Raw genomic sequence first — 15,070 nt, 5'->3', positions numbered from 1 at the left:
GATGAAATACTGACCAACTGTGTCTACAGCCTTCTTCAGATCTACTAGTGTGACAGCCTGGGTATCGGAGGAAATGTGGTTAGTCTGGCATGACTTTTTCATGAAGCCATGTCAGTTCCTGTGTTCACTGCTTGCTTTTCCACATGTTTGCTGACCATCTCTAATAAAATGCTTTATGTTGCAGTCAGTTTCACTAGCATATGGTTTTTAGCATTAACTCTTGCATTTCTGAGAAAATCTGCGCAATATTTGTCCTCTTTAGTTCTGGAATGCCTTGCTGCAGCCTATCTGTTGTGTATCTTTCCATACCCCCTGAAGGTAGTTGAGAACTTTCAACCCCTTTCTAGCATTGCAGTTCCTGGGATCCTAATGATAGCAACAATAAAAATAATTCCCATTTATATGAGGCCTTCAGGTTTTCCAACAACTCTCTACACAGTTAAGTCTGAAAGATTTCTTTAAGCCCTTTGAAATCTGCCCTCTCCAAATCTAGGCTGCATCTCAGTCTGGGACTATCCTGTCCCATCTTTCCTATCCATTTCAATCACGAATCCCAAGCTGGCATGGTCACCTCCTCCACACCCCCATCCCACCCCCACATTTTCCATCATTCCTCCTTCAGCAGCCAGCTTCTCTTTGTGGGAATCTAGTCTGGAACAGAAATTCCCCTTATTGCTTCCTTCACCTTCTAAAGGATGAAATGATCATTAAGGCAAGCTAAGAAATGATTAGCTATCTCTTTTTGGCAGAGGGAGGACTCCAGCAGATGTTCAGATAATTGAAAGCCCCCATCACCAGTCTATCATGTCTCTTTGCCAGTCTTGTGATCTGTTGCTGCTTTCTGTCTGTGTGGTCTGTAGTGCTTAGGACAATGTCACTTTTTTTTCTTCCTCCAGATGCTCGCTGACCCTTTTAATTTTTCTTAATCTGCAATGTCCATCCCTCCCCCACATCTAATTCTGCTTCATTATCCTGTTCCTTTTGGGTATCTTGGCTCTTTCTTCTTAAGGTCATCCCTCCCGACTTCACCATGTCTGCTTGCAGCTCCCCCCCTCCATTGATCTTGCTGTCCATTTTTGTCATTTATATTATGTTGGCTATATTGGCGACCTTGTTTCTCCTCTCTCCTTCCTGCCAAAACATCCTGCAGACTGTTCCCACATAGATCCCGTCATGCCAGACCTGGGCCCAGAAGTTATCCCTCTGGTCCACTGAGTTGGTTCAGGTCGCACTCTTCAAAGCTTTCCTCAGTCTTGCTTCACCCAACCTTGCTAGCCTGTTCGCTTGTTTCTCTTCTTCATAACTCTTCTTTCCAGCTCAACAGGAGAGCGCTTCACACGTCTACCAGGTCTTAGATTCTCATAATCTGCTCTTTGCTGGACCTGGAATGGCCTATCCACACTCTTGGCTTGTTGAAGTCACAACCCTCTTTAAAGCCCAAGTGAAACATATCACCCTATGTTATATCTTCCTCAGTCTCCCTTGTGATGAAGACCTTCCCCTGGTACCCCAAGCATTATGTCATTTCACACTTTCTAATAATAGATAATAAGAGGCAGCTCAGTATCACAGTTTGAAGACTCAACAACCATTCTTTGATGGGCTCTACAAAAAGCAGGAAGTAGGTCTTTGTTGACTCTTGATCATCAGCCTGGGAGTCGGGCTCATCTGGAGCCTCTGGCCCCTACTGGTTGTGTAACCCTGGGCAAGTCACTCAACTGCAAGGCCAGCATACAGGAGTCTTAAGTGGACACGTGCCAGGCAAAAGAAGGTGCTAGATTCTCTATTGGGAGTGGGAGTCTCTTGTAGTGGTGAGGTTACAGGTGTAGTCATTCACAATAATAATAACTAGCATTTAGATGGTTGAAGGTTTCAGAAGTGTTTTCCATTAATTGTCATTAATCGACATCCAATATTATATATTCTAGCTATTTGTGCTACCCAAGCCCCTACTCCTGGGCTAGACGATAAGCTACATGAAAGGAGGGACCACACCTTAACTAAACTTTGCGCCTCCCTTCACACCTAGTACTGTGCCTGGTACACAGGAAAGTCTTGACCAATAGATTTTGTTTTTGAGATCAAAGGCATTTAGAATCCACACACTGCCTTATGGGTTTGGTCCCAGTTTCCCAGGGCACTGGGGGCGCTGTCCCTCCAGGGGGCGCTGCTGCGATGCTGACCATTATCCAGGAGCGGGCTGACCAAGAGCTTTGTTACTTGTGAGGCTGCATCCAATTCTTGGAAGGAAGCCTTCATTCCTATCTTCTATCGCTCTGCTCTGCATCATTTACATAAAGACTTGGCTTTTTTTTTTTTTTTTTTGGCCAGGTATCTTTTATTTCCATTATTATTTAATTTATGCAACACGGAGCAAAAATATCAATCATTGCCGTGTTCGTTTTCCTTATTGCCTTAATGGATGAATATGTTCAATCTTGCTTCGCTTCTCCCTGCCAGGCTCTCCTGTGCTGTGATGAGGGGGCCTATCTCCTTGCTAATCAGCCGATGGATAAATGCCAGGCAAAAGAAGGTGCTCAGAGAGCTCTTTATGACATCGAGAAGTTCCTTGATGTGACTCTCCCCAATTTAAAGTATGATCCTCGTGTCCTACAGCGGGAATTTGAGGTCATTTTGACTCCCGAACTTAAGGTATGGTATGTGCAGTTGGACCATAGATCTGGCAGAGTGGGCACTGGCCAGGCTACTCTAAGGCTGCCATCTTCAATAGGAGCATCGCTGTGGAGCTGGAAGGGACTTGGGGGCCATTAAGCCTGCTCCCTTCATTTTACAGATGAGGAAGTTGAAATCTCTGTACACTGGAGTGACTTGCCCATGGCCACACATAGGCTCGGAAACTTAGGGAAACTGGTCTCAGAGGAGCGGATGGCAACCCGGCCCCTTCATTCTGAGAGGGGTGGCAGGGACAGCCAAGAGATACTCCAAATTGAAGGCAAAAGTATCTGAGGCCTGAATGTGGGCAGCTGACTCCTTTCCTAGTAGGTGCAGAAGGTGCCCAGTCGCGCCAGGGGAAAAAGAAAGCTGTTTATCCTTTTGGTGGCCCAGGATTGAGATTGGGCGGGGCTGTTGCGTATGTACTTCAGATCTCATACTGCTGCTCAGAGTTCACCTTTCCATTTCTAAAACTGACCTGGAGCTAGAAGGGATGGGAGAGCCAGCTAGTCTACTTCTCTCCCTCATTTTACGGATTGGGAAACCGAGCTCTAGATATTTTATTTAATCGATGCCTTGATCCTACTTGGAAAGGAGTCAACTGCTGATATTCTGGAGGTACATTGATTCTCCCAGCATGGGAAGGAAAAACTTTTGGTTTTTTTTCTCTGAAATTAAGGGCTAAGACTTCTTAGACGAGCCTATTTCCCCCCCTTGTTAAGTCTGCACCAGTCTTCCTAAGGTCACTGACATCCTGGTGGAGGTGTTAGAGTTGTGGCTTTGTAGCCATGACAAGGCTTTGCCACTTTAATCAGCTTTACATTACTTTCCTCAAGGTTTCCGACTTGCCGTACCTTAAGCCCTCAGTTGAAATTCCTCCTTTTGGTTCGTGCTGTTCTGTTCTTTGGGGAGGTGATGGGGTTTGGGGGGCCTTCATTTCACTGATGATTTCCATCCAGTCCTTGATCCGGCATCTCATTTTGTGCTCTGCAGGCTCAGATCCAGGCTGTCCAGGTCAAGCTGGAAAGCATTCGCAGCATGTTCCAGAACCGGCAGACTTGTTTCCGGAAGCTGACAGATAAACATTCCCGGCCCATCCAACTTGTGGCACCCCGGCCGGAACTCACAGGCAGATCCAAATCGCCACTGTTCTCACCCAGACATGGTAAAATTGCTTCTTGTTGTCTTGCTAGCTTCTTAGCACAAATACCTTCTTCACCTTATAAAAATGTTTATGTAATTCATTCATTCATTATCTAATCCTGAAACATGGAACTCCTCAGGTTTATTTAAATAGTTGGTATATTCGATTCAATTCACTCATTCTCAAATATGTATTAAGCATCTGCTCTGAGCTCTGTCTCATGCTCGGCATTGGGTTTACAAAGACAGTCCCTGCCCACAGTGAGCTGGCCCTCTACTAAAGAAAAGTAACTGAATACCATCTGTATATAAAATGATTGGAATATCAGATTTGCACATGGCACCAAGAGGGGAGGCATCAGTAACAGGATGGGTGAGTCAGAAGCAAAAAAGAGCTCAATAAGCTAGCGTGTTAGCATGACTCTGTTAAGAAGACATGCAATATGAATCAATGTGATCTTAAATGTCAGTTCCAAAAATTAAGTTTGGGTAGAGGATGGGGGAAGTAGATGGTAATTTGCCAGAAAAAGATCTCGGTGTTATGGTTACTACAAACTGTTAAAAAAAAAAAAAGCTAATGTTCTTTGGGGATGCCTTATGAGAGACCTGGTTTCCAGGAATAAGGAGGTGATAGCTTTTGTACAATATACGTTTTACATAGACTAGAGAACCCAGAGAATTTATCCGGAATAGAGAGTGTTTGAAAGTGAGCAACATGCAATTCCATCAGAGATTGCAAGGTTGTCATCGGCCCGAAGCAGAATGACAATTGGGATAGTCCCTAATGGGTACTTAGTGCCTTCGAGTTTACCAGCTATGGTCTCATCTAGTCTCATTTGCTCTTTCCAGCAGAGCCCAGTGAATTGAGCAGACTTACTTTTTTTTTCTTTAAATATTTTACAGTTGAAACCAAGGTCCAACGGAAATGATTGGCCCAAGATCATATGGAGCCCTGACCAGTAAATCAGGCCCTATGACTTCCAGTTCAAGGGTCTCTCCACTACAAAGATTTCTTGCTTCCAAATCTCAAGGCAAGGCCTTGGCAAATGAGCCTATAAATAAATTCATTAGTCCAGGATTGTATTAACCAGGGATCTTTAATCTCCCATCGCCCCCTCTAACCCTTCTTCACCCTTCCACCTGCCAGAAAACTCCCAGGGAGTAAAATAAACTGGGATTCTTTACTTTTTGTCTGAAAAAACCCCAAGAAAGCCCAAAAACCCTTTCTGTGGTTTGCACAGGCTGCTGGGAAGCTGTTGGCATCGCTGACGCCAGCACAAGAGATGTCTGATAAATGCTGCTGGTAATTGAATTGCAGCTCCATACCCTGGAAAGGATTTGCTTGGGCTTGAGTGGCTGAGCCTTTGGACCCCTCTTTCACAGCTGAGATGTAACCATTTCAATTCTGAGGTTCTTGTAAAGCTAATAGAGACCAGCCTTGGGCTTTCTCTTTCATTCTCTCTGTCTGTCTCTTTAACTTTGTCTCTCTGTCTCTGTTTTCATCTCTCTTTGTCTCTGTCTATATCATTGTGTTTCTCCGTGTTTCTGTGGCTATATCTCCGTCTCTGTGTCTCTCTGTGTCTGTGTCTGTCTGTCTCTTTCAGATTTAGCCTTCCTGAGGTTCCTCTCTCAACTTTAGGAAATAGCTGTTGGTCATTTGGCCTTCTATTTTCTTGCTTGCCACCTCTTCCATCTTATTTTCATAATAGTGTGCTTGACTTAATTAGAAATTTTAATCCCTACCTAGGATTTCAAGATATTTTTATTTATAAGTGAACAAAGCTTTTCTGAATTCTGTTGGCATGGTCTGCCTTTACTCCCTCTCCCCAATCCTTTCTTTGTTAACAGTTAGTTAACTTAGGAAAAGTTTCCATAGAAAGTAGGTCAGACTGCAGTCTGATTTATACCTTAAAAGCATATATCCAGTGGAATAGGATGGAAGAGTTAAAGGAAATCATTGATATAGTCTTTTGGATCATCCATCACTTACAAAGTGGAATGTGATGATGGTCTCTGTTCTCATGGAGGTGACAGTTTAGGAGGGGAGCCTCGAATCACAGAATTTCTGTGCTATCAGATGCCTCAGCAGCCATCAAGTGCAATCCCTAACCCTCCCAAAATACCCACTATTTCTTTCAATTCAGGGAACATTAATAAAAAGCTTCCTGGGTACCAGACACCATGATAGCCACTTGGGATACAGAGACAGATATGATAACAGGTTTTCCTCAAGGAGCTCTTATTTTCCTGGGAGAAATTAAGGGGAGAGAGGAGGAAACTTTTCCTACATCTTACAAGAGTTGTATTTCTTTTTCTAATGGGAAATTGGAGAGTGGCTACTTACAAAAATAAGATTAAGAAAAATTAGAAGAAGGCCGCTAAGGCATTTTTTTTAAAATGCAGAGAGGTAAGTCCAGAAATATGTCCAGAAAAGCAGGTAATCTCTGAAAACTACAGGTTGAAATTATATATATATATATATATGAATATATAAATATATATTCAAAAGAAACTACATATAATAGAAATATGCTATTTCATGTACAATCCTCCTTTTTGCTCTATATTTATGGAGATATCCATTATTCAAGTCTTTGTTAAGTTCAGAATAAAAAAAAATTAAAAAAGAAATAACATGTACACCAGTTAAGAAACATAAAATGCATATACAATAAAGAGTAATTTTTGGAGGGACTATGACACTAACAACTGAGACAATCAAGAAAGGCTTCTTGTAAGAGGCAGTGCTTGAGCCTTGAAGGGAGTACCTACAATGAAGAAGAAGGCAGGAAGTTGATCATGTAATAATAATGTTGCTACAAGATATAACAAGCAAGTCAAGTTGGCTAAAACAGTGGAATGTTCCCCATCATAGGCCATTGTGCATTTGCTTGAGGCCTTTTAATAAGGGGGCATCTGCCATTTCCCCAGGTAGCACAGTGTGCTTTGTTAGGAAGTTACTTGTCTGACATTAAGCTTTGATTTGCCTCATTTTGATTTTGACCCATTGCTCCTGGTTTCACCCTGTGGGAATGAACAGAACAAATGGAAGGGGATAAATGGGACACAATTATCTGTGATGCAAATTTGAATGTAGGAAATACCTATGTGACTGATCTGTGATTTTGTGCAGAGTGCTTGTCATCCATAGCTTGGGAAATAAGTCTTTGAGAATTACCTCAGGCTCAGAGAGGCTCTAAATTAATGTATCCAGGGTTATTTAGCTAGCATGTGTCAGAGGAAGAATTTGAATCTATGTCTTGTGCTTCAAGTTCAGTATACTATCCATAAGACTAGGTTTTCTCTTAAAAGTAAAAAAGGGAATATATATCAAGTGTTAAGGGGGAACCAGAAATATAGAGCCCAGATTTGGCTGGGGTGAAATAGAAGAAGCAGTGTATATCTTCGGTTTGATTAAAGGTAATTCTTTTTCTACTTTTTAAGCAGTAGTTTTCTTTTTCCAAACTCTTGACTCTTTTTTTATAATTCTTTTGTGTCATTCTCATTTTCTTTCCCAATTTTTCTTCTATCTAACATGATTTTTAAGATTCTGATTGAGCTCTTCCATGTGTTCTTTCCAAGCTCGAGACTACTTCCCATTTTTCTTTGGGATTTTGCCTCATAGGTGTTTTGACATTGTTATCCTCTTCTGAGTTTGTGTCCTAAGCTTCCCTGTAACCATTATCACTTCCTGTGGTGAGATTTTTGTTGTTGTTTGTTGCTCACTTTTTTTTTTTAACTTTTTCCCCCTATTTTTAAAATTTGAGCTCTGCTCCTGGAGTGGAAGGGGTACTGTCCAGATTTGTGCCAAGGGTGCTAGTCTTGGCTGCTTAACTAATACTGCCAAATTTGGATATTAAAGCTGTATTTGATATATTTAATTCAAATAGTTTATATATTTGGATCCCTGATGCAATTAAAGTTAATTGTGGTATGTGATGAAAGATAAATCTCTTTTGGTCATATGGCTATCCCATTATCCAAACAATTATTAAGAACCAAGAAATAAAATTAGATGAATATAAAGAATTCACATCTGATATGCCCACGTTAAAAACATCATCATAAAATGGAACCACAATTCAACAAAAATTGGAGAATGGTAGTGTTTAAAATGGTAATAGGGAAGCTAACAAGTTGAGAGAGTTGGGGAGGAAAGATGAGTTCATTTTTGGACATGTCAAGTTTACAATGTCCATAGGACTTCTGTTTGGGATGTCCAATAGGCAGTGGGAGAGTATATAGAGAGTTCTGAAAATTGTTTTTATAGAGATGATGAATCCATGGGAGATTATCAGATCACCAAATGAGATAAGATATTCGGGCCACTGTCTAGGATGAACATATTTGGTTATGGAAGGGTTGTGATCTGCTTCATGGAAGGTAGTCACATGTGGTAAACCGCAAATGCTCATGAAATCAGAGATCCTTTACGTATTTAGGCAACTAATGGGACACGATGGGGTTAGGACAATTTGATTCAAATTCTAACTTAGATGTTTATTAGTCTTATACCTCCCTCAGTGTCTGTGAACTTCAGACAATTTACGTAGGACTTATTTCCTACATCATAAGTGAGTTATCACCTGAAATGTGGAGAAGAGTTTCTGCACTGTAAGAAACCCCAGAGATTTTTTTTACCTATTCATATAAATAGAAACAGTGAGCTATGGCATGTCGAAAGCATAACCATCCTAGAATTTCCCATTTGTTTTTTTAAGGATCCAAATATGCTCATTCTCTGAGTATTAGCTTAGCTCTTACCTCTTGGAATCTAAAACTTCTAGAATCCAATTTTGGCTGGCCCAGTCGCTGGCTGTTTGGGAGTATTTGGTCTGGTTATTTAAGCTCCCTGCCTCTGTCATATCATTTTAATAATTGTTGAATCTTTTATGCAGAGTGTGAGGGTGATTGCTGATTGTTCAGCATTTTTAAAGGCCTCTAAGATATTGTACTATTATTATGTGAAATGGACACCCTGCTACAGCTCACTCTGTGGTTCATTTAACCTGCAAGTTCCTGGTTCCTTGCGGGATCAAGTCCAAATATTAATTCCTCTTTACCTCACTGTTCTGGGCGTTATCTTTGAAGCAGTATTAATGAGATACACATATTTCAGTGTTTGTATTGAAGTCAAATGGATGATTCTCATATTTTCTTTATTTTTATTGAAGGGATGGACTTTAATTCTTCTTTGAAATTCTCCTTTGATCTCTCTCTTCCTGGGAAGAAATCAAGAAAAAACCAAAACTCACGAAAAGTAAGAATCATTGCTAATAAACTTTATAGCCAAGATTGACCACAGGCAAGTCATTTAACCATCTCTGAACTGCAAGTGACTTTTTCTCATTATAGAAGGGTCATGAGCAGTATTAAAAGGCTGGGAAATCATATTCTGGGCATTCTGAAATTCACTATGGAATCACAGGTTATCAGTTTGCTACTCTTGAATGTGGCTTCAGGAAGTTGCAGATGATTGATATTTTGTGATTTATATTTAGGTGGGGAGGTCATTAAAATGGATGTTACTGTCTCAGGCTAAGACCTAATATGAAATGAGTGCTACGCAGCTCCTAAACTGCTTTTGTTTTAAAGCTGATTTGTATTGCTTTCAAATGTCTTCCAGATTGAAGTGATGCATGATTATCAAGAGAAGAGAAATTCCTTACAGTACTTTATTTCAGAGAATGATGACAGCTTGCATGTGCTTAAAAGGTATAATCCCCTCTGTCCTGACATCTTTCCTCCAACCCTTTTCATTCATACCTATTCTAACAGATAGAAGTTCCCTGAAGCTTGGGAGATAATATGATGTAATGGAAAGCACACTGTATTGGTAGCCAGGTAACCCTGGGTCATTCTCCATTAAATTGGGGGGATTGTAGAGGAATCAGAGACAGAGACAGACAGAGAGAGAGAGATGGAGACACAGGGAGACAGACAAAGAAAGAGAGAAACAGAGACACAGAGAGACAGAGAACACAAGAACACAGAAAACAGAGATCACATATCAAACCAGGACCACTGAAGAACTGGATTTTTTTTCTAATTTCTAATTTATAAGTTTGGTCATCATTTCCCCCTCTTATGCCTCTTCCTCCTCTGTAAAATGGGAAAATAACACATTCCTTAGCCATTTCAATGTGCTTGAAAGCACTTTGGAAGCCATCAAGGGTGCAGAAAATAGAAGGTTATGTTATTTAGCACATTTTGCAATAGTTGTTTTTTATAGTGACATATAAGAATATAAAGACATTTTGCTAATAATAATACAAGATCATAAGAGTTTAAGGTTTAAAGAACACTTTGCAGACACTATTTCCTTCCCAGCTATGCCAGCTTGATGATATTGCTATCACCATTTTACAGATAAGAAAACGATCTTGTGACTTGGCCAGGGTCACACAAGTAGTAAGTTTCTGAGGCAGGACTTAAAAATACTCCAGTGGGTATTAGTTCAGAGATACTTTAAAGTGCCCAATGAGTGAGAAATTAGATTAAAGTGTTATTTATGCTAGGTAGAAAAAGAATCTCCTCTTTCACATTGAATCTCCTATTTCGTATTGAAAATGAATTTGAAGTGAGGCTCTGTTCAGAAGCTCTATAACTACTGTCTTCAGGCAGATTTCTAAAGTGGGCAAAGGTTCTGTCTACCGTATGTCAGAAAATTCTCAAGTGACAGAGACACTAAAGGCAAGGAGAGAACTGGGGTTTAAACACTCATTCAAATGGTGATAAAGTGAGGGAAATACTTTTTTGTAGTCCCTGATGAGTGATGTCATCACTGGAGGAAAATTCCTCTCTTGAAACAGCTTAGCTACTCATGTCTAACATATACTCTTAGACAGTTGCCTTGGAAACAGAGACACTAGGTAGTTGTCCATGGTCATACATGTAGTATATGTCAGGGACAGGTTTTGAATTTAGGGCTTCCTGATTCTTTTTTTAATAACTTTTTATTTACAAGATATATGCATGGGTAATTTTTCAGCATTGACTATTGCAAAACCTTCTGTTCCAACTTTCCCCCTCCTTTCTCCCCACCCCCTCCCTCAGATGGCAGGTAGACCAATACATGTTAAATATGTTAAAGTATATATTACATACAATATAAGTATACCTGTCCATATAGTTATTTTGCTGCACAAGAAGAATTGGACTTTGAAAGAGTGTAAAATTAACCTGTGAAGGAAATAAAAAATGCAGGCGAACAAAAACAGAGGGACTGGAAATGCTATGAGTGGTTCACACTCATCTCCCAGAGTTCTTTCCCTGGGTGTAGCTGGTTCAATTAATTACTGCTTTATTGGAACTGATTTGTTTATCTCATTGTTGAAGAGGGCCACGTCCATCAGAACTGATCATCATATAGTATTGTTGGTGAAGTATCTCATGATCTCACTCAGCATCACTTCATCTAAGTCTCTCCAGGCCTTTCTGAAATCCTTTTGCTCCTTTTTTCTTACAGAACAATCATATTCCATTGTTATTTTTTCTAGGTCATTAAAATAGTTTTTTGGGAGTCTGATCGGTATAGTGCTAAATAAATAGATTAGTTTAGGTAGTATTGTCATTTTTATTATATTTGCCCGCCGTATCCAAGAGCATTTAATATTTTTCCAGTTGGTTAGATCAGACTTTCTGAAGTATCTCATGATCTTCTGGTCCTGCTCATTTCACTTAGCATCAGTTCATGTAAGTCTCTCCAAGCCTCTCTGTATTCATCCTGCTGGTCATTTCTTACAGAACAATAATATTCCATAACATTCATATACCACAACTTACTCAGCCATTCTCCAATTGATGGGCATCCACCCAATTTTCAGTTTCTAGCCTCTACAAAGAGGGCTAGGGCTTTCTGATTCTAAGAATGTATTCTAGGGCCACTTCATAGTGGCTTATGAGAGATGCCTGTGAATATTGTCAGTGTGAGCATTTACATCTTGGAAATTGGCAAATTCTACAAATTGGGACTTGATTTATTATTCCATTCATTAATTAGACCAGAGATGTCAGATATGCAGCCCAAAGACCGCAGATGCAAAGTTCCTGAGCCTCAATCAGACTGAAATGTAATTGGAAAATGTTTAACAGAATAAATAAAAATACGATAAAATATAGATGACATTACCTTTGAAAACTAAGTCAATATGACGTTTGCAGGAATACTTAGGAATGGTTTAATGGCCCCTGTTTTTTATTGGCGTTTGACACAATTAATCTAGACTTCAGAAAGTGATGATGAAAATATTAATGATTGGATTAAACTTATAAGTGTGTCATGCAGATATTTTTTTCCAGAGATAGAGTTGTTAAACATTTATCATCCTAGAGCTGGCCAACCCTCTAGCTGCTACATTATATTGTCTCTCTGGGAGCTATAAATATAGGAAAAACAATTCTGCTGTCTAGAAAATCTCAGCATTGTTGTGATATTTTCCCAGGGAACTTTTTAACTACTTAAATTTTTAGAAAAAAGTTTTATTGATACCTTAAAAAAAAACCCTGCAGACATTTCTGTATAGATGCTTCCTTCCAAGGCAGTTTCTCTTGGGACAAAGAAAAATAATTAAATAAAAGCCAAGTAACCAACATATCAACCTCATCTGACAATGTAGGCAATATTCCAAACTTAATCCCCTCCCTCTTGAATAGAAGGAAGGATATACATTTCCATTGTTATTGTATATATTGTTTTCCTGATTCTGCACACTCCATTCTACATCATTGGATACAAGTCTTCCTATGTGTTTCTTAGTTCCTTAATTTCATTTTTTTTTGTAGCACAGTATTATTTCATAAGGAACAGCTAGATGGTTCTGTGGATAGAGCACTGAGCTTAGAGTCAGGAAGGCCCGAATTGAATGTGGCCTCAGATGGTTACTAGCTGTGTGACTCTGGGCAAGTCACTTTACCATGTTCATTTCAGTTTCCTCGTCTGTAAAATGAGCTGGAGAAGGAAATGACAAACCACTCCATTATCTTTGCCAAGAAAACCCCAAATGGGGTCATGGAGAGTTGGATGTGACTCAAGTGACTGAACAACAATTATTTCATTGCATTCATCTATTAAAATTTATTTAACTACCAAACCACCAATGAAAACCCATGTTGTTTCTAGTTTCTCTCTATTAAAAAGAATATTATTATGGATATTTGTAGTGTCCTCTTCTTTTATATAATATATGATGGTTCTCTGTGGTAGCAGGTTTCTTGGGGAGTTTCTGGAGGCAGCCTTAGTTTCAGTTCAAGGTAATAATCACTCCAAATGCAGCCAGCTGATAAAATCCAAACGTTTATTTTTTTCCTTCCAAGTCTTATCTCTTTCCTTGGGCCTGGTTAGCTTTCTTAGAGGCCTCTCTCCCTCCTTGGTTCCAAGAGTTCTTGCAGCTTGTCTTTTAGCTCTTCCAGCTTCTGCCTCTAGCTCAACTCCGACTCAGTCTCGTCCACTGACTGACTCTCAATCTCCCAGAGTGCTCTTTGGCCCTGAGAGCTTCTTGCTTATAAGCTGTACACTGAGTACACACTAATCATTATATCACTGGGAAACCATTATTTGTTGTAGGATTAAATCAATTCTAAATTGGATTTAAACATTTGTCTCCTCAATTCCACTTAGTACCTTGTTTCAAGTTCTGACCCATGCCATCTCCTTGTAGGATCAGATCTATCATACTGAACCATGCTAAATTAGATAATTATTGTCTCTATCATTCTAATGACTTAACACTTTGTAAGGATTCCAACAGATATTTGGCGTAGATGGTACCCTTATTTCTATCTTTGACTTTCCTTTTAGAAGTTTTTGCATAAGTTGTCATAGTCCTCCAAAATTTGATGAGTTGTAGAAAGAATGGGCAAACTGATGCATTCCTGGGAGAATTATAAGTTGGTCTATCTGTTGTGGAAAGTAATTTGGAACTCTCCAAAAGAAGTAGCTACAATATCCATGCCCTTTGACTCAAAGAATTCATGATTTGTCACATACCCCAAAAATGTCAATGACAAAAAAGACCCAATATACACTAAAATATTTACAGCAGCATCTTCTGTGATAGCAAAGAACTGGAAACAAAGTAAATGCCTATTGATTATGGAGTGGTTAAAACAAACTGGTAGATGAATGTAATGGAATATTACTGTGTGTGTTGTAAGAAATGATGAATACAGGAAAGCATGGAAAGATTTGTATGAATTAAAACAGAGCAAAGTTAGCAGAACTAAGAAAACAGTGTACCCAATGACTACGGTGGTATAAATGGAAAGAACAACAATAACAAGAGAATCAAAACTGAATGTTCAAAAATTATAATGACTGAGCCAAAGAAGAGAGGGGAGAGGTACCTTCCTATTCTCCTCTGGCTTGTTTGTAGATATAAGGTACCACTTATATGGCACATTACATATAAGATCATATTTTTTAAATTTGTGGGTTAGTTTTGATGACTTTTTTGCTCTTATTTTTTATTCTTTACTATAAGTGATCAACTAGGAGTGTGTGTTTGGACAGAAGCATTGAGAAATGCAGGTGATATCAAAGGAAAATATATCAGTACCATCATGATAATGAGAAGGAACTTTGTATTAAATTTCTCTGACAAAGGTCTTGTATCCAAGATATATAGGGAATTAACATAAATATATAGGATCAAGAGCTATTCCTTCCTAGATATATGATCAAAGGATATGAGCAAACAGATCTGAATAGAATTGTAGGCCATTAACAACCAATGTGAAAGATTTCTCCAAGTTATTAAAATTTTAAGAGATGGCAAATTTAAATAATTTTATGGCTTTAGATCATACCCAGAAATTTGGTAAAGATGACAAAAAATGGTCACTATTGGAGAGTGTAGGAAGACAAACACTCGTTGACACTGTAAATTAGTTGGTCTAATTTGGGAAACAATTTGAAATTATGTGAAAATAATACTAAACCTAAGCATATAAGGATCAGATTTTGTTATTAACTTTGGTAAATCATTATTACATAGATCAAAAAAGAAGATAGGGTCAATGATTTTAATAAGAATAAAGTATTCCATATGCTCTACTGGTATTTTCAGGATGTCAGGAGAATTGGAGGAAGACTCCTTGCTCATTGGGTAGACTACCCTTCCTATAGTAAATTTATGGAAGGGCATGAAAAATGGCCAGTCATGGATGGGTTTCAACTTGCATTATTAGAGGGGCTGTATATGTTTATCTTGTGGTTATGTGTATAGCTCCATTGGTGTGTTGGAGAACCTAGGCT

The 15,070-nt window shown here is 39.1% G+C and overlaps 1 protein-coding gene across 4 annotated transcripts in view; it reads left to right on the top strand.

Moving 5' to 3' along the window:
• The window catches only part of MCF2 (MCF.2 cell line derived transforming sequence), a 113,812-nt gene that overhangs the window by 67,039 nt on the left and 31,703 nt on the right, over window positions 1-15,070 (top strand). For 3 of the 4 annotated variants that reach the window (XM_031944324.1, XM_031944325.1, XM_031944327.1), the window contains 4 exons: window positions 2,461-2,652; window positions 3,667-3,838; window positions 8,991-9,076; window positions 9,443-9,531. In XM_031944324.1, coding sequence (XP_031800184.1) covers window positions 2,461-2,652; window positions 3,667-3,838; window positions 8,991-9,076; window positions 9,443-9,531 — 539 coding nt within the window. The remainder of the gene's footprint in view (window positions 1-2,460; window positions 2,653-3,666; window positions 3,839-8,990; window positions 9,077-9,442; window positions 9,532-15,070) is intronic. The other variant, XM_031944326.1, reaches the window with a different exon arrangement.

The sequence above is a fragment of the Sarcophilus harrisii genome, chromosome X, assembly GCF_902635505.1.
Source record: "Sarcophilus harrisii chromosome X, mSarHar1.11, whole genome shotgun sequence".
Taxonomy (NCBI): domain Eukaryota; kingdom Metazoa; phylum Chordata; class Mammalia; order Dasyuromorphia; family Dasyuridae; genus Sarcophilus; species Sarcophilus harrisii.
The sequence above is the reverse complement of the archived record's forward strand: the minus strand, read 5'-3'. Positions and strand labels throughout refer to the sequence as shown.